At 40.8% G+C, this 20,375-nt stretch overlaps 1 protein-coding gene across 8 annotated transcripts in view; it reads left to right on the top strand.

Moving 5' to 3' along the window:
• Nucleotides 1-8,175: 8,175 nt before the first annotated feature.
• The window catches only part of LOC106594751 (60 kDa lysophospholipase), a 56,387-nt gene continuing 44,187 nt past the window's right edge, over nucleotides 8,176-20,375 (top strand). For 4 of the 8 annotated variants that reach the window (XR_014391858.1, XM_014186287.3, XM_014186227.3 and 1 more), the window contains exon 1: nucleotides 8,525-8,826. Coding sequence is in view for 5 of the 8 variants with exons in the window: in XM_014186287.3 (XP_014041762.2) it covers nucleotides 8,553-8,826 (274 nt within the window). In the remaining 3 variants the exon portion in view is untranslated. Of the gene's footprint in view, nucleotides 8,290-8,523; nucleotides 8,827-20,375 lie in introns of those variants that run through there. The other 4 variants (XR_014391855.1, XR_014391856.1, XM_014186169.3 and 1 more) reach the window with 2 other exon arrangements.

Raw genomic sequence — 20,375 nt, forward strand, 5'->3', positions numbered from 1 at the left:
GCTTGAACTGCACAAGACACACATTTCAGAGGATTTTCATTTCATTTTCCAACGCTTGTCTTGCAAACTCAGAACTTACTAGTAATAGTGGAATAATAGCGGAGCCCCTAATCGTAGTGGAATCACTTTAAATTCCATGGATCAATCTCATGACCAGTACTAGTCGTTTTTTGGGGTATCGGTACTTTACGTAACTATTTATATTTGTGAAAATGTTTACTTTTACTTCACTACATTCCTAAAGAAAATGATGTACTTTTTACTCCATACATTTTCCCTGTCACCCAAAAGTTACATTTTGAATGCTTAGCAGGACAGGAAAATGATCAAATTCACGCAATTATCAAGAGAACATCCCTGGTCATCCCTACTGCCTTTGATCTGGAGGACTCACTAAACACACATGCTTCGTTTGTAAATTATGTCTGAGTGTTGGAGAATGCCCCTGGCTATCTGTAAATTAAAAAAAACAAGAAAATGGTGACGTCTGGTTTGAGTAATATAAGGAATTTGAAATGAATGATAATTTATTTTGATACTTAAGTATATTTTGGCAATTACATTAACTTTTGATACTTAAGTATATTTAAAACCAAATAGTTTAATGACTTTTACTCAAGTAGGATTTTATTGGTTGACTCACTTTTACTTGATTCATTTTCTATTGAGATATCTTTACCTTTACTCAAGTATGACAATTGGGTACTTTTTCCACCACTGCCCATGTTGACTCCAATGTTTACCACAGTTGTGTCAAGTTGGCTGGATGTCGTTTAGGTGGTAGACCATTCTTGATACACATGGGAAACTCTTGAGTGTGAAAAACCCAGCAGAGTTGCAGTTCTTGACACACTCAAACTGGTGCGCATGGCACCTACTACCATACCCCGTTCAAAGGCACTTAAATCTTTTGTCTTGCCCACTCACCGTCTTAATGGCACACATACACGATCCATGTCTCAATTGTCTCAAGGCTTAAAAATCCTTCTTTAACCGGTCTCCTCCCCTTCATTGACACTGATTGAAGGGCATTTAACAAGTGACATCAATAAGGGGTCATAGCTTTCACCTCAATTCACCTGGTCAGTCTGTCATGGAAAGAGCAGGTGTTCCTAATGTTTTGTACACTCATTGTATATCAATTGTATATCCACTGTATATTTGAAGAGTTTTATTCCAAAATGCTACATCCACACATTTTTCACACTTGTGTTCTTTTCATCAGAAATTATTGCTTATGGGTACATTCATGTGTGTGTAAAATATTACTGTTCTCACATTTTTATTCATAGATTTAAAATCAAATCAAACTTTATTTGTCACATGCGCTGAACACAACAGGTGTAGACCTTACCGTGAAATGCTTACTTACAAGCCCTTAACCAACAATGCAGTCCAAGAAAGAGTTAAGAAAATATTTACCAAATAAACTAAAGTAAAAAATTATAAAAAGTAACACAATAAAGTAACAGTAACGAGGCTATATACAGGGGGTACTGGTACCGAGTCATTGGGCGGGGATACAGGTTAGTCGAGGTAATTTCTACATGCTGGTAGGGGTAAAGTGACTATGCATAGATAATAAACAGCGAGTAGCAGTAGTGTAAAAACAAATGTGTGTGGGTGTGGGGGGGCTTATGGCTTGGTGGTAGAAGCTGCCATGCGGTAGCAGAGAGAACAGTCTATGACTTGGGTGACTGGAGTCTTTGATAATTTTTTGGGCTATCCTCTGAAACCGCCTAGTATATAGGTCCTGGATGGAAGGAAGCTTGGCGTCAGTGGTGTACTGGACCGTACGCACTACCCTCTGTAGCGCCTTACAGTCAGAAGCCGAGCAGTTGCCATACCAGGCGGTGATGCAACCGGTCAGGATGCTCTCGATGGTGCAGCTGTAGAACTTTGAGGATCTGGGGACCCATGCCAAATCTTTTCAGTCTCCTGAGGGGCAAAAGGTGTTGTGCCCTCTTCACGACTGTTGTGGTGTGTTTGGACCATGATCATTCGTTGGTGATGTGGACACCAAGGAAGTTCAAACGCTCAACCCGCTCCACTACAGCCCTGTCAATTTTAATGGGGGCCTGTTCGGCACGTCTGTTCGGCACCCCTGAGTTGAGGATCAGCGTGGCAGACATGTTGTTGCCTAACCTTACCACCTGGGGGCGGCCCATCAGGAAGTCCAGGATCCAGTTGCAGAGGGAGGTGTTTAGTCCCAGGGTCCTTAGCTTAGTGGTGAGCTTTGTGGGCACTATGGTGTTGAACGCTGAGCTGTAGTCAATGAACAGCATTCTCAAATAAGTGTTTATTTTGTCCAGGTGGGAAAGGGCAGTGTGAAGTGCGATTGAAATTGTGTCATCTGTGGATCTGTTGTGGCGGTATGCGAATTGGAGTGGGTCTAGGGTATCCGGGATGATGCTGTTGATGTGAGCCTTGACCAGCCTTTCAAAGCACATCATGGCTACCGACGTGAGTGCTACGGGGCAGTAATCATTTAGGCAGGTTACCTTCGCTTCCTTGGACACAGGGACTATGGTGGTTTGCTTGAAACATGTGGGTATTACAGACTCTGTCAGGGAGAGGTTGAAAATGTCAGTGAAGTCACTTACCAGTTGGTCTGCGCATGCTTTGAGTACATGTCCTGGTAATCCGTCTGGCCCTGCGGCCTTTGTGAATGTTGACCTGTTTAAAGGTTTTGCTCACATCGGCTACCGAGAACGTTGTCACACAGTCGTCTGGAACAGCTGGTGCTCTCATGCATGCTTCAGTGTTGCTTGTCTCGATGCGAGCATAAAAGGCATTTAGCTCGTCTGGTAGGTTCGCGTCACTGGGCAGCTCGCGGCTGGGTTTCCCTTTGTAGTCCGTAGTAGTCTTCAAGCCCTGCCACATCCGACGAGCGTCAGAGCTGGTGTAGTATGATTCAATCTTAATTCTGTATTGACACTTTTCTTTTTTATGGTTCGTCTGAGGGCACAGCAGGATGTCTTATAAGCGTCCGGATTAGTGTCCCACTCCTTGAAAACGGCGGCTCTAGCCTTTAGCTCGATGTGGATGTCACCTGTAATCCATGGCTTCTGGTTGGGATATGTACGTACGGTCACTGTGGGTACGACGTCATCGATGCACTTATTGATGAAGCTGATGACTGCGGTGGTATACTCCTCATTGCCATTGGATGAATCCCGGAACGTATTCCAGTCTGTGCTAGCAAAACAGTCTTGTAGCGTAGCATCCGCTTCATCTGTCCAATTCCATACTGAGCGAGTCACTGATACTTCCTGCTTTAGTTTTTGCTTGTAAGCAGGAATCAGGAGGATAGAATTATGGTCAGATTTGCCAAATGGAGGGCGAGAGAGAGCTTTACATGTGTCTCTGTGTGTGGAGTAAAGGTGGTCAAGAGTTTTTTTTCTCCTCTGGTTGCACATGTGACATGCTGGTAGAAATGAGATAAGACGGATTTAAGTGTTTCTTCATTAAAGTCCCCGGCCACTCGAGGTACTGCTTCTGGATGAGCATTTTCTTGTTTCCTTATTGTCACGATTGTGTGGAGAGACGGACCCATGGCGCAGCGTGCTCTGAGTTCCACATATTTATTTTAGTGAAACTTTACAAACAACCAAAAGAAACAAACAACAAACTGTGACGACAGAGGTGCTACATGCACTTACTCAAAATAAGATCCCACAAAACACAGTGGGGAAATGGCTGCCTAAATATGATCCCCAATCAGAGACAACGATAAACAGCTGCCTCTGAATGGGAACCATACTAGGCCAACATAGAAAAAACAACCTAGATAACCCACCCTAGTCACACCCTGACCTAACCAACTTAGAGAATAAAAGGCTCTCTATGGTCAGGGCGTGACACTTATGGCCTTATACAGCTTGTTGAGTGTGGTCTTAGTGCCAGCATCGGTTTGTGGTGGTAAATAGACATCTACGCCGAATAATATAGATGAGAACTCTCTTCGTAGATAGGGTGGTCTACAGCTTATCATAAGGTACTCTACCTCAGGTGAGCAATACCTTGAGACTTCTTTAATATTAGACATTGCGCACAAGCTGTTTTTGACAAATAGACACACACCTCTGCCCCTTGTCTTACCAGATGTAGCTTCTCTGTCCTGCTGATGCATGGAAAAATCCCGTCAACTCTATATTATCCGTGTCGTCGCTCAGCCACGACTCTGAAATATAAGATATTACAGTTTTTAATCGTATATCATCAATTGTGTTTTCCAATTATTGCACGTTGGCCAATAGACGTGTAAGCAAATGTGTTTTTTTTGCTAATTGCTATATATCCATTGTTTATCTGGAATAGAACGTTCGTACTCTGCATATCCATTTGCAAATGACAGGAGTGACAAGGAGTGGAATGTAATAGCTGAACAGAGATGGAAACCAGGCTAACAGCAATCTCACTGAAGATTGAATTCCTGCATGATAGTCAAGACAATACATAATACAACAAATTATTTTAAAATTCTAAATAGGTAAAAAGAGTGATCTGAGTTTAACGGACAAAGTCTGTTAGTCACTGGACACAATAATGTGTCATAATGTTATTGTCCTTTGTAATTACATTATGTGTAATTGTGCGCCATCTACTGGCAAATAACGGAACGTCCATTCAATGACGACGTTTTAGTAGCTGGAAGAAAATATCAATACATGCAGTGGTGGGAGGACAAAAATACTGCAGAAAGATAAATAACAAGTTAAAAAGAACATTTTTTGGCGGACGTTTGGGCTTTTGGTCAAAGCAGAATGACACAATTGGAAGGCAGAAGTGGCAATCTGTGAACTGTTAAAAAAATGAATTGTCAACCATTCTGGTTTCTAATATATCTGATGTAGACCTTGACTTTTGTACCAGACTTATATCTCCACTGGCAGGACTACAGATGAGAGCCATGGAAACTAATAAAAGCCATACAAAAGAAGAGCCTTCAATTATGAATGAATACACCCCTGGCATGCAGGGGTCGAGTCTTGTGAGTTGGCAAATGTTACTGCTGCTACGCTTGCTTTGTAAATTGTAACAAGCAAAGACTTAGATGTCATTATCTACCTGTTGAACAGGGATTATCAACTAGATTCAGCTGCGGATGGTCAGAGCGCGGGAAAACATACTTACAAATTTGCAGGCTGCAAATTGATAACAAGAAGCCCAAACAGATATAATGTTTGACAAACAATCATTTCTAACATGGATTACTTTGGTGTATTATCAAGGGGCTCTATTACACGTGGGAATACTTGAACAGAGTTCCAAAATTTAAATCACTTGAGCTGATTTCCTGGTGTTTTTACAGTTGATATCCAATTAATTTAGCTCAAAAAACGTAGTGGGGAATAAAACCAAGCACAGGCCAAATGTGGGCTGCCAGTAGGGGAACCCTGCTGTAGAACGTCATGTGAACTTCTTGCAACATATATTGGTTGCACCTTGAAAATCATGATCATGTTTGTCCATGCATGGTTAGTAAAGATTACATTTTCAACTCACTTCCTTCCTCCCATTGTAAGATGGATTTGAGAACACACACTCACTATGTGAATGGATGTGTACTGCCCTAACGGTCAACTAATGAATAACTAACTATGATGTAAAGATTAGGCAACAGCAGGACTCAACAAAATAATATTATGTTTAAGGGTACAAGACAAACAAAGGTATTGTTTGCTTCAGTACTGGGTAACTGTCCAATCAGTCACAGTTGAACTAAATGATAGTGTTCACCACAAACCTTTGGCAGTCTAGAATATGAATTTGAGGAAAAGATCTGCTGAATCAGGAGCTTTCATCCACACACCCTTACAAAGATAATCACATTTGCGATACAACACTGGAACTTTTATCTGCCCATCTTTTCAACTCCATTCTTTGGATAGAGAGAGAAACTCTCAGCCTCTGTAATAGTGGCAGAGAGTCCCAGTGGGGAGACGGCAAGGGCGGTTCTTCGCTCCAGTGCCTTGCTGTTCACCTTTGCACCCCTGGGCCAGACTACACTCATAGGGCCTACTCAAGAGATAAGTCTATTCATGGACTCTACAAGGGGTTGAAAGCGTTCCACAGGGATGCCGGCCCATGTTCAGTGGTGTAAAGTACTTTAAAGTACTACTTAATTCGTTTTTTTCAGGTATCTGTACTTTATTTTTGTACAACTTTTACTTTTACTTCACTACATTCCTAAAGAGAATGGTGTACTTTTTACTCCATACATTTTCCCTGTCACCCAAAAGTTACATTTTGAATGCTTTGCAGGACAGGAAAATTATCGAATTCCCGCACTTATCAAGAGAACATCCCTGGTCATCCCCACTGCCTTTGATCTGGAGGACTCACTAAACACACCTGCTTCATTTGTAGATTATGTCTGAGTGTTGGAGTGTTACCCTGGCTATCTGTAAATAAAAAAACAAGATATAAGGAATTTGAAAGTATTTATACCTTATTTTGATACTTAATACATAAAAAAACCTTATCTACCTGTCTCCTCCCCTTCATTTACATTGGTTGAAGTGGATTTAACAAGTGACATCAATAAGGGATCATAGCTTTCGCTTCGATTCACCTGGCCAGTCTATGTCATGGAAAGAGAAGGTGTTCCTAATGTTTTGTACACTCAGTGTATATCAATTGTATATCCACTGTATATTTGAAGAGTTTCATTCTGAAACGCTATATCCACACATTTTTGACATATGTGTTTTTTTTTATCAGGGATCATTGCTTATGGGTACGTTCATGTGTGTGTAAAATATTACTGTTCTCACATTTTTTATTAATAGATTTTAGATGTGTATGAAAATGTGTATTTTTGCTTATTTCTATATGCCCATTGCTTAGTTGGAATGGAGTGTTCCTGTCATGTCCTGACCAGCAGAGGGAGTAATTGTATTAGTTTTGGTCAGGACGTGGCAGAGGGTTTGTGTTTTGTATGTATTTCTACATTCTGTCTAGTTTAGTTTTTCTATGTTTAGGATTGGGTGTTGGACTCTCAATTGGAGGCAGGTGTTTCTAGTTGCCTCTGATTGAGAGTCCTATATATAGGTGTGTGTTTGGTTTGGTGTTTTGTGGGTAGTTGTCTATAGCACTGCTGTTAAGTGTATAGCCTGTTAAACTGTTGGTCTTTGTTTTGGTGTTCACTTTATTTAAAATAAATATTCAAGATGAGCATCCACATTCCTGCTGCGTTTTGGTCCCCTCTACCTGAAGACAGCCGTTACAGTTCCTATCCTGCATATCCATTGGCAAATTACAGGAGTGGAATTCAATGACAGGAGTGGAATGTAATAGCTGAACGGAGAAGGCAACCAGGCTAACGGCAATCTCGCTGAAGACTGAATTCCAATGACCCCACCTTCTGCAGCCATCGTGAGGAGGATTCAGGAGGAGGATGCTGGTGTCCCATCTGCCCGACCCACAGAACCAACAACTCCAATTCCCAGAAGTGTGAGTGTTGTGTCTGACTGTCCTACCTTGGCCTGCTATAACATATGTTAGTAAAATTCCTGAACCAAGTGTTTTCATTCTAGATTGCAGCCAGTAGCAACAAGAAGCGCTGAGGTGTGTGTGGACCCAAGAAGGACAGGAAGACGCAGTACACATGCATCAACTGCAAGAAATACATTTGCAACACACAGAGTAGAACTGTCCCTCATGTGGTGTGTAGACCGGCCTTAATTTGTGTTCAATGGGGCTCATTTATCATTTCGATAAAATACTGTATGCAAAATTTGGCATCCAATTTATTCAGTTCATTTTAACCATGTATGTTGCTTGTAATTGATTAAAAAAATATTTCACTAGGTATGTCAGTTAAGATCAAATTCTTATTAATGATGGCCTTCCAGCGAACTGTGGGTTAACTGCCTTGTTCAGGGGCAGAACGACAGATTTTTATCTTGTCAGCTCGGGATTCAATCCGGCAACCTTTTGGTTACTGGCCCCTAGGCTACCTGCCGCCCCAAATAAGTCAACATTTAAGTATGAGTTGTTTTTACGTAAATTGTTATGGCTGTATTGTTTTAAAAACCCAATAATGTTGTGGGTCCATCAGACCGGAGAACATTGGGTGAATAACAAAAACGTCAACACAATACAAGGGTTAATTACTCCCACGTGATCATGGTGTTTTTGCCAACAACTTCAAGGATGGGTCTACCATTTTTTCCAATTGGTTGATGACGCTACTCTTTTGAAATGATCCTTTAAGGCTAATGACGAAACTCTATAGCCACTAACTAACATCCTCTACACTACATTATGAACTTCTTCCTTCTGGTGAGTCTCAGTCTTACAATTGCAATGCATGTGCATTGTTTTAACTTGGACAAACATTTTGAGCAATATCATTGTGAATCATATTTGCTTAGGTTTGTAATAAAATCAAGCAGATTAATAACATTACAGTTTCGATATAGCTAGGTTTCTGTAAATTGCGTTTTGGCACTTCACAGCAACCTGTCATTGGTAGCGGTCTGTCACTTTAAGAACATCCCTTGGTTCAACATGCACTCTTCCCCGCCATAAGTTGTCTAGTCATTATGGCGGAATGTAAAAAGCCTACATCATGTCCGTCTCCAGCTTCAGTAATGACCTCTCTCGCTAGAGCTTTGTCCCATTCAAGGTTGAGTCAACTTGATCAGTCTGTGTTTAAATCGCAGACTTCTGTTCACCAGAGCAATGTGGCACAGCCAGGCCCACGAAGGTTGTCGAGCAGCAACAGTGTTGAGTCTCTGGATGTGAGCCCCTGTGCTGTAGCGCGAGTCTTGGTCATCAACACCGGAGGAACTATCGGGATGATGTGCCATAATGACGGTAAAGCCTTTTTTTGACCGGGACTTTAACAATGTATTTGTTGTTGCCCAAACAAAGTACATTTATTTGCTTTGAATGATGCTCTGTGACAGATGTTGATGCAACACATTGGCGGAAACTCGCTAACTACAGTCGCATTTGACCTGGGGTGTATTCATTACACCGGTTTTTTTAATTTATTTTTATATATATTTTTTTTGTTGCAAAACGTTTCGTCTGTTACAACAGAAACCGTTTACTCAAACAACTTTTGCAACGGAAACGAGTTTCTAATGGTCAAATTCACGTAGGTCCCTCTCCGTATCGCTCCATTTGGTTCTTAAACTGTAAACTGTTTCGGTTGCCAGATGTAATGAATACACCCCTGGCACGCAGGGGTCTTGTGAGTTGTCAAATGTAACTGCTGCTACATTTGCTTTGTAAATTGTAACAAGCAAACACTTAGGCGTAATTATCTACCTGTAGATCAAGGATCATCAACTAGTTTCAGCCACAGATGGTTGGATGGAGGAACATAATTGCAAATAATTTGCTCCTGAGTGGCACAGCGGTCTAAGGCACAGCATCTGTGTTAGAGGCTTCACTACAGACCCTGGTTTGATTCCAGGCTGTATCACAACCAGCTGTGATTGGGAGTCCCATAGGTTGGCGCACAATTGGTCCAGCATAGTCTGGGTTTGGCTGGGGTAGACGTCATTGTAAATAAGAATTTGTTCTTAACTGACTTAGCTAGTTAAAGGTTCAATAACATTTTTTAAATCTCTTGTGAGAATACGTGGGAACAGAGTTCCAAAATTAAAATCACTTGAGCTGATTTCGTGTTTACAGCTGATGTCCAACAATAAAACATTAATATAAATGTGTTATGCTCAGAAAACACAGGGAATAAAACCACCCACAGGCCACATTTGGGGTGCCAGTATGGGAATCCTGCTGTAGAAGGTCATGTGAACTTCCTGCAACATACACTGTTCCAAAAAATAAAGGGAAGACTTAAACAACACAATGTCAATCACACTTCTGTGAAATCAAACTGTCCTCTTAGGAAGCAACACTGATTGACAATACATTTCACATGCTGTTGTGCAAATGGAATAGACAACAGGTGGAAATTATAGGCAATTAGCAAGACACCCCCAAAAAAGGAGTGGTTCTGCAGGTGGGGACCACAGACCACTTCTCAGTTCCTATGCTTCCTGGCTGATGTTTTGGTCACTCTTGAATGCTGGCGGTGCTTTCACTCTAGTGGTAGCATGAGACGGAGTCTACAACCCACACAAGTGGCTCAGGTAGTGCAGCTCATCCAGGATGGCACATCAATGCGAGCTGTGGCAAGAAGGTTTGCTGTGTCTGTCAGCGTAGTGTCCAGAGCATGGAGGCGCTACCAGGAGACAGGCCAGTATATCAGGAGACGTGGAGGAGGCCGTAGGAGAGCAACAACCCAGCAGCAGGACCGCTACCTCCGCCTTTGTGCAAGGAGGAGCAGGAGGAGCACTGCCAGAGCCCTGCAAAATGACCTCCAGCAGGCCACAAATGTGCATGTGTCTGCTCAAACGGTCAGAAACAGACTCCATGAGGGTGGTATGAGGGCCCGACGTCCACAGGTGGGGGTTGTGCTTACAGCCCAACACCGTGCAGGACGTTTGGCATTTTCCAGAGAACACCAAGATTGGCAATTTCGCCACTGGCGACCTGTGCTCTTCACAGATGAAAGCAGGTTCACACTGAGCACATGTGACAGACGTGACAGAGTCTGGAGACACCGTGGAGAACGTTCTGCTGCCTGCAACATCCTCCAGCATGACCGGTTTGGCGGTGGGTCAGTCATGGTGTGGGGTGGTATTTCTTTGGGGGGCCGCACAGTCCTCCATGTGCTCGCCAGAGGTAGCCTGACTGCCATTAGGTACCGAGATGAGATCCTCAGACCCCTTGTGAGACCATATGCTGGTGCGGTTGGCCCTGGGTTCCTCACAATGCTAGACCTCATGTGGCTGGAGTGTGTCAGCAGTTCCTGCAAGATGAAGGCATTGATGCTATGGACTGGCCCGCCCGTTCCCCAGACCTGAATCCAATTGAGCACATCTGGGACATCATGTCTCGCTCCATCCACCAACGCCACGTTGCACCACAGACTGTCCAGGAGTTGGTGGATGCTTTAGTCCAGGTCTGGGAGGAGATCCCTCAGGAGACCATCCGCCACCTCATCAGGAGCATGCCCAGGCGTTGTAGGGAGGTCATACAGGCACGTGGAGGCCACACACACTACTGAGCCTCATTTTGACTTGTTTTAAGGACATTACATCAAAGTTGGATCAGCCTGTAGTGTGGTTTTCCACTTTAATTTTGAGTGTGACTCCAAATCCAGACCTCCATGGGTTGATAAATTGGATTTCCATTGATTATTTTTGTGTGATTTTTGTTGTCAGCACTGTCGTGTCTTTGGCTATCCCGGATTAAGTGATATGACATGCTAACCTATAAAATTCTTTCTCTGTAATTAATATTACCTGATTAAGTTAATCATGTAAATGTAATTAACTAGAAAGTCGGGGCACCACGGAAGAACATTTATAGAGCCGTTATCTTCCGAATAAACTCTTAAAATACTTAGTAATATTTTACATCGATAGCAGTCAATATTAACCCTTATCTTATTTTCAGTCTCATAATGAAAGTTGTAAATTCTTGGCTATCTTCACGAACCCTGGCTAACAAGTTGAATCAGCAATACAAAATTGGGTTTAATTATTTATTTACGAAATACCTAAACAATCACACAGAATTACAAATACACCGAATACATATGATGTCATACAGAAAACGTCCTGGTGGACGGAACCTGTATCATGGCTGGTTACACAAAGGAAAGGGGGTTGGGCTTGAATGAAAGAGCGGGAAGACTTAGGAACGAAGAAACAGCAGCTATGCTATCGTAAATACATTATCTTATGCATTCTAAATTACCGCCCATTTGGAAAAGGAAAATGCAATAAATATTTACTCTGAGCTGCGCTTCGGTAGATTGGTCGTAGATGCTGGCCGGGTTGGCCAACAGATCTTCCTGTTTTCGGTGCAGGAACAACCTGGTTATCTTTTCGTCAAAGGCTTATATAGTGGAGAGGGGGAGGGATGTGTTTCATCGTTTATAACCCCTGTCTCTTCACAGGGGTGGGCCACTGATCAAGCAGGGCACTTTCCTTATGAAAACCCAATTCTCTCATTTGGAAGCTAAAATTACATTCAATCTCCTAACAAACAATTCCAAAATCAAACATTTCAATTGCATAATAATTCCATGTTACTCTGATAACTAGAGGGTGTATACTTTCTCAGGTACAGTTTATGTCGTCCTGTCATCAGTCATAATGTCTCAGATGACAACCGAACCTTACATACATACTCATTACGTTCCCAAGCATATTTCCAACTGGTTTTATTACCAAAATATGGTTCCTTTCCCCATTTGTTTGATGTTCCCAGACTCTCTATATTTAACATAGGCTATTCAAGTCCTTCAGTAGGGTCAGAGAGGGGAAGGTATTTATGGGGGGGGGGGGTCATAAACCTTACCCACAGGCCAACGTCATGACAGCACATTCAACTATGTAAAGAAAGTATTTAATAAGATTATTTCTTTCATTCAGATCTAGGATGTGTTGTTTGTGTTCCCTTTATTTTTTTGAGCAGTATATGTTCGTTGCACCTTGAAGATCATGGTCATGTTTGTCCATGCATGGTTAGTGAAGATTACATTTTCAACTCACTTTCTTCCTCCCATTGTAAGATGGATTTGAGAACACACACACTGTGGATGGATGTGTACTAGAGGTCGACCGATTCAGATTTTTCAACGCCGATACCAAAACCGATTTTATTGGGGGACCAAAATTTTTATTTTATATTTTTTTTATATATATATGTGTATATGTTTTTTTTATTTATTTTTTATTTTTTAAATAATGACAATTACAACAATACTGAATGAACACTTATTTTAACTTAATATAATACATCAATAATCAATTTAGCCTCAAATAAATAATGAAACATGTTCAATTTGGTTTAAATAATGCAAAACAAAGTGTTGGAGAAGAAAGTAAAAGTGTGTGCAATATGTGCCATGTAAGAAAGCTAATGTTTAAATGCCTTGCTCAGAACATGGGAACATATGAAAGCTAGTGGTTCCTTTTAACATGAGTCTTCAATATTCCCAGGTAAGAAGTTTTAGGTTGTAGTTATTATATTATAGGAATTATAGGACTATATTTTTCTCTATACGATTTGTATTTCATATACCTTTGACTATTGGATGTTCTTATAGGACTTTAGTATTGCCAGTGTAACAGTATAGCTTCCGTCCCTCTCCTCGCTCCTACCTGGGCTCAAACCAGGAACACATCGACAACAGCCACCCTCAAAGCAGCGTTACCCATGCAGAGCAAGGGGAACAACTACTCCAAGTCTCAGAGCGAGTGACGTTTGAAACGCTATTAGCGTGCACCCGGCTAACTAGCTAGCCATTTCACATCGGTTACACCAGCCTAATCTTGGGAGTTGATAGGCTTAAAGGGGTGGGTATAATTTGTGGAACGTTCCAACAGGAATCTGTTCCAAAAAAACGTAAAGTAAAAGGTTGCCAACCTACAAAGTAGCAACGCATACAAACCTAGCTAACTAGCTGCCGAATAGGCATCAACTCACCACGTAGCTTATTCTTAATGTTTGTCCATAGCCAAACAGACATGTGAGGACAGACATTTTTCGGAATAAACGTGATGAGTGAAAAACGCAATGAAATAGACCACTCCCTACCCGGTATCTTATTCTGCCGCTATACAACTTTGTATGCGTTGTTTTTTGGAAACCTTGTTATTTACGAAGTTTTTGGAATAGATTCCTGTTGGAACGTTCCACAAATTATACCCACCCAGGTTGAAGTCATAAACAGCGCAATGCTTGAAGCACAGCGAAGGGCTGTTTGAATGAATGCTTACGAGCCTGCTGCTGCCTACCACCGCTCAGACTGCTCTATCAAATCATAGACTTAATTATAATATAATAAACACACAGAAATACGAGCCTTGGGTCATTAATATGGTCGAATCTGGAAACGATCATCTCGAAAACAAACGTTTTTTTCTTTCAGTGACATACGGAACCGTTCCGTATTTTATCTAACGGGTGACTAAGTCTAAATATTCCTGTTAGGCATTGATGTTTATGGTTAGGTACATTGGTGCAACGACAGTACTTTTTTCGCAAATGCACTTGTTAAATCAACACCCGTTTGTCGAAGTAGGCTGTGATTCAATGAAAATTAACAGGCACCGCATCGATCATATGCAACACAGGACACGTTAGATAAACTAGTAATATCATCAACCATGTGTAGTTAACTAGTGATTATGTTAAGATTGATAGTTTTTATAAGTCTAATGCTAGCTAGCAACTTACCTTTGCTTCTTGCTGCCCTCGCGTTACAGGTAGTCAGCCTGTTAATCCTTGTGGAGTGCAATGTAAGGCAGGTGGTTAGAGCGTTGGACTGGTAACCGAAGGTTGCAAAAACGAATCCCCCCTGAACAAGGCAGTTAACCCCCGTTTCTAGGCCGTCATTGTAAATAAGAATGTGTTCTTAATCTGACTTGCCTAGTTAAATAAAGGTGTAAAAAAATAATAATTTGAAATCGGCCCTAATTAATCGGCCATTCCGATTAATCGGTCAACCTCTAATGTGTACTGCCCTAACGGTCAACTAATGAATAACTAGCTATGATGTACAAGATTAGGCAACAGCAGGACTCAGCTTCATAATATGATGTTTGTCAAGGGTACAAGACAAGGTATTGCTTGCTTCAGTACTGGTTAACTGTCCAATCAGTCACAGTTGACCTAAGTGATAGTGACATCTCTGGTCATCCCATGTTGACGCCAATGTTTACCACAGTTGGCTGGATGTCGTTTAGGTGGTAGACCATTCTTGATTCACATGGGAAACTCAAATGTGAAAAACCCAGCAGAGTTGCAGTTCTTGAGACACTCAAACCGGTGCGTCTGGCATACCCCATTCAAAAGCACTTCAATCTTTTGTCTTGCCCACTTACCGTCTTAATGGCACACATACACAATCCATGTCTCAAAGGTTAAAGAAGGATTATTAAGCCGTCTTGTCCCCTTCATCTACACTGATTGAAGTGGATTTAACAAGTGACATAAATAAGGGATCATAACTTTCACCTCGATTTACCTGGTCAGTCTGTCATGAAAGTAGCAGGTGTTACTAATGTTTTGTACACTCAGTGTATATCAATTGTATATTTGAAGAGTTTAATTCCAAAATGCTATATCCACACATTTTTCACGTGTTTTTTTTTCATCAGAAATGATTGCGTTCATGTGTGTGTAAAATATTACTGTTCACACATTTTTTTATTCAGATTTTAGAAGCGTATGAAAATGGGTTATTTTGCTAATTGCTATATATCCATTGTTTAGCTGGAATGGAATGTTCGTATCCTGCATATCCATTGGCAAATGACAGGAGTGGCAAGGAGTGTAATGTAATAGCTGAACGGAGACAGCAACCAGGCTAACAACAATGTCACTGAAGATTGAATTCCTGCATGGAATTCAAGACAGTAGAATTCAAAATAGGTAAAAAGAGTGAGCTGAGTTTAACCTGTTAGGGCTAGGGGGCAGCATTGACACGGCTGGATAAAAAACATACCCGATTTAATCTGGTTACCACTCCTACTCAGTAACTAGAATATGCATATACTTATTACATATGGATAGAAAACACCCTACATTTTCTAAAACTGTTTGAATGGTGTCTGTGAGTATAACAGAACTCAAATGGCAGGTCAAAACCTGAGAGATTCCTTTACAGGAAGTGGCCTGTCTGACCATTTCTGGAACTTCTTTGCCATCTCTATCATTTACTAAGGATCTCTGCTCTAACGTGACACTTCCCACGTCGTCCATAGGCTCTCATAGCCCGGGAAAAAAGAGAATGTCGTCATTCCAGCCCCAGGCTGAAACACATTATCGCCTTTCTCAAGTGGCCCATCAAGAGACACTAGCTTATGCGCGTGACCCCGACCGCCCCCGCCTTTGGGATTTTTTCCTCTGTTTGCCGAAAAGGAGATTCCCTGTCGGAATTTTACCGCTTTTCTACGAGAAAAATGACGTAAAAATTGATTTTAAACAGCGGTTGACATGCTTCGACGTACGGCAATTGAATACTTTGAATTTTATTGTCAGGAATTGCGCCAAGCGCGCGACACTTCTTTACTATTTCGGATAGTGTCTGGAACGCACGAACAAAACGCCGCTATTCGGATATAACGATGGATTATTTTGGACCAAACCAACATTTGTTATTGAAGTAGACGTCCTGGGTGTGCATTCTGACGAAGACAACAAAAGGTAATGACATTTTTATAATAGTAAATATGATTATGGTGAGTGCTAAACTTGCCGGATGTCTAAATAGCGAGCCCGTGATGCCTGGGCTATATACTTAGAATATTGCAAAATGTGCTTTCACCAAAAAGCTATTTTAAAATCGGACATATCGAGTGCATAGAGGAGGTCTGTATCTATAATTCTTAAAATAATTGTTATGCTTTTTGTGAACGTTTATCGTGAGTAATTTAGTAAAATGTTAGCGAATTCCCCGTAAGTTTGCGGGGGGTATGCTAGTTCTGAACGTCACATGCTAATGTAAAAAGCTGGTTTTTGATATAAATATGAACTTGATTGAACAAAACATGCATGTATTGTATAACATAATGTCCTAGGGTTGTCATCTGATGAAGATCATCAAAGGTGAGTGCTGCATTTAGCTGTCTTCTGGGTTTTGGTGACATTATATGCTGGCTTGAAAAATGGGTGTCTGATTATTTCTGGCTTGGTACTCTGCTGACATAATCTAATGTTTTGCTTTCGTTGTAAAGCCTTTTTGAAATCGGACAGTGTGGTTAGATTAACGAGAGTCTTATCTTTAAATGGCTGTAAAATAGTCATATGTTTGAGAAATTGAAGTAATAGGATTTTGAAGATTTTGAAAATCGCGCCACAGGCTGGCAGTGGATGTTACGTAGGTGGGACGAATTCGTCCCGCCGGTCCCATAGAGGTTAATAGACAACGTCCGTTAGTCACTTACTGACCACAATGTGTCGTTATGTTATTGTCCTGTGTAATTACATTGTGTAATTGTGCGCCATCTACTGGCAAATAATGTAACGTCCATACACTACAGCATGGACTTAATCCTTCTGGTGAGTCTGTCTCACTTATCATTGCATTTTAACTTGGAAAAACATTTTGGGCAATATCATTATGAATCATTATATTTGCTTAGGTTTATAATAAAATCAATCAGATTAGTAACATTACAGTTTTGATATAGCTAGTTTTCTCTGTAAATTGCATTTTGGCACTTTACAGCACCCTGTCATTGGTAGCGTGAACATCCCTTGGTTTGACAGGCACTCTTTCTTCCTCCGCCACCAGATGTCTACCCTCTAAAAATTTGGGTTTCAACAAGGGTTCTTCTAAGATCCTCAAAGTTCTTCGAAGAACCTTAGGGTTCTTGGCACTGAAAATTGCCCCCAAAAGGTTATTCTGAGAACCCCATAGGAGGTGGGGTTCATCGAGGAACCTCCTTAGTTGGTGGGGGTTCTTGCAGGAACCTAACTGCCCAACTGAAACGTTTGGATTTGAAAGGACAGCAGGTACAGGCACTTAAATTGAGGAGATCTTTATATTTTTCAGTTAAGGTAAGATTTGTCCCTTTTTATATGATCTAAATTGATATTGTTTTGTGATGATACCATGTATCTTTAAATATTTGTGCAAATCTTTATAAACCAGATAATGGACACAATTCAATGGATATCAATAAACAGAGGTAAGAATATGTATGCTTTTAGAATATGATGAAGGCTAGCTGCATTGTGTGCAGATGACAGAACTGCTCACTTTTGTGTCTGTCTGCAGGTATACAGACGATGGGGCATACAAAGGTATGTCTATTGGTATGTTATAGAGATCACATGTACCATCCTCCCTTGCCTCTTCAATGAAAACCCCATAGGCCTCTACATTATGGACATGGTATGTGTATGAAAACCAAAGTTTCTTTCCATAAACATTTACTACAAAAACCAAGTTATGAATACTGTTGTGTATGTTTTGTTAAACATCTGTATAATTACTATTTTTGGGGGATTCAGATTTCACCCTCCCTACACCTCTGACGAATATAACAGGAAACCTGTTCAATCACCATGCACTGCAAAATCATTCTGGCTATGGATACAGAGAACATCAACACCATAATATCAACACGCCAGAGGATATACCCATTGGACTTGGGGCTCACATTTAGGTTTTTATTTATTCTGCTTTGCCACTAAAATCATAATGAACACTGACAACTAAAATATTGTGTTATTGTTATGCATAATAATAATTATTATAATAATAATAATAATAATAATAATAATAATAATAGGGGAGCGGGGTAGTTCAGATATTAACCACAAAAGTTTCTTCTAAATGTTCTTCGAGGATCTATTAACCTCTCTAGGGTAGGGGGCAGTATTTGCACGGCCGGATAAAAAACGTACCCGATTTAATCTGGTTATTACTACTGCCCAGAAACTAGAATATGCATATAATTGTTTGATTTGGATAGAAAACACCCTAATGTTTCTAAAACTGTTTGAATGGTGTCTGAGTATAACAGAACCCATATGGCAGGCAAAAACCTGAGAAGATTCCTTACAGGAAGTGCCCTCTCTGACCATTCCTTGGCCTTCTACACTCTTTATTGAAAACTGAGGATCTCTGCTGTAACGTGACACTTCCTACGACTCCCATAGGCTCTCAGAAGGCGGCAAAACGTTGAATGATGCCTTTGCAGGCCATGGCTGAAAAACAGTAGCGCATTTGGATAGTGGTCGATCAGAGAACAATGAGACTGGGGGTGCGTGCACGAGCCGACGCCATGTTTTTATTTTTTCGTCTTTGAACGAAAACAGGGTTTCCCGGTCGGAATATTATCGCTTTTTTACGAGAAAAATAGCATAAAAATTGATTTTAAACAGCGGTTGACATGCTTCGAAGTACGGTAATGGAATATTAAAAAAAAAAAATTGTCACGAAACGCGTCGGGCGCGTCACCCTTCGGATAGTGTCTTGAACGCACAAACAAAACAGAGGATATTTGAACATAACTATGGATTATTTTGAACCAAACCAACATTTGTTATTGAAGTAGAAGTCCTGGGAGTGCATTCTGACGAAGAACAGCAAAGGTAATCCAATTTTTCTTATAGTAAATCTGAGTTTGGTGAGGGCCAAACTTGGTGGGTGTCAAAATAGCTAGCCCGTGATGGCGAGCTATCTACTCAGAATATTGCAAAATGTGCTTTTGCCGAAAAGCTATTTTAAAATCGGACATAGCGATTGCATAAAGGAGTTCTGTATCTATAATTCTTAAAATAATTTTTATGTTTTTTGTGAACGTTTATCGTGAGTAATTTAGTAAATTCACCGGAAGTTTGCGGTGGGTATGCTACTTCTGAATGTCACATGCTAATGTAAAAAGCTGGTTTTTGATATAAATATGAAGTTGATTGAACAAAACATGCATGTATTGTATAACAATGTCCTAGGATTGTCATCTGATGAAGATCATCAAAGGTTAGTGCTGCATTTTGCTGTGGTTTGGGTTTATGTGACATTATATGCTAGCTTGAAAAATGGGTGTCTGATTATTTCTGGCTGGGTACTCTGCTGACATAATCTAATGTTTTGCTTTCGTTGTAAAGCCTTTTTGAAATCGGACAGTGTGGTTAGATTAACGAGAGTCTTGTCTTTAAAATGGTGTAAAATAGTCATATGTTTGAGAAATTGAAGTAATAGCATTTCTAAGGTATTTGAATATCGCGCCACGGGATTCCACTGGCTGTTGAGTAGGTGGGACGATTTCGTCCCACATACCCTAGAGAGGTTAAGAGGGGTTCTTCGAAGAACTTATAGGTTCCCCCACAGTTTTAATTTGAAGAACCCCTAAAGGATATTCCAGGAAACTTTTATTTTTAGTGTTATAATTAAGGTGGAATGTAGAAAGTGAACCTCATGTCCGTCTCCAGCTTAAGAAATAACTTCTCTAGCTACAGCTTTGTCCCATTCAAGGTTGAGTCAACCTGATCAGTCTGTGTTCAAACCGCAGTTTTCTGTTCACCAGAGCAATGTGGCACAGCCAGGCCGACGGATGTTGTCGAGCAGCAACAGTGGAGTGGGTATAATTTGTGTGAAGTTCCAACAGGAGTCTGTTCCAAAAACTTTGTGGTACAAGGATGCCAAAAAACAATGCATACAAATTAGCATGATCAATTCATCTATCTAATTAGCTGCCGAATAGTCATCAACTCACCACGTATGTTGTCCATAGGTTACCAGAGTGAGGACAGACCTTTTTCGGAATAAATGTGGTGAGTGGAAAAACTTAATTAAATTGCCCACTGCAGTATCTTAT

This window comes from Salmo salar, chromosome 01 (genome assembly GCF_965601325.2).
Source record: "Salmo salar chromosome 01, fSalSal1, whole genome shotgun sequence".
NCBI lineage: Eukaryota > Metazoa > Chordata > Actinopteri > Salmoniformes > Salmonidae > Salmo > Salmo salar.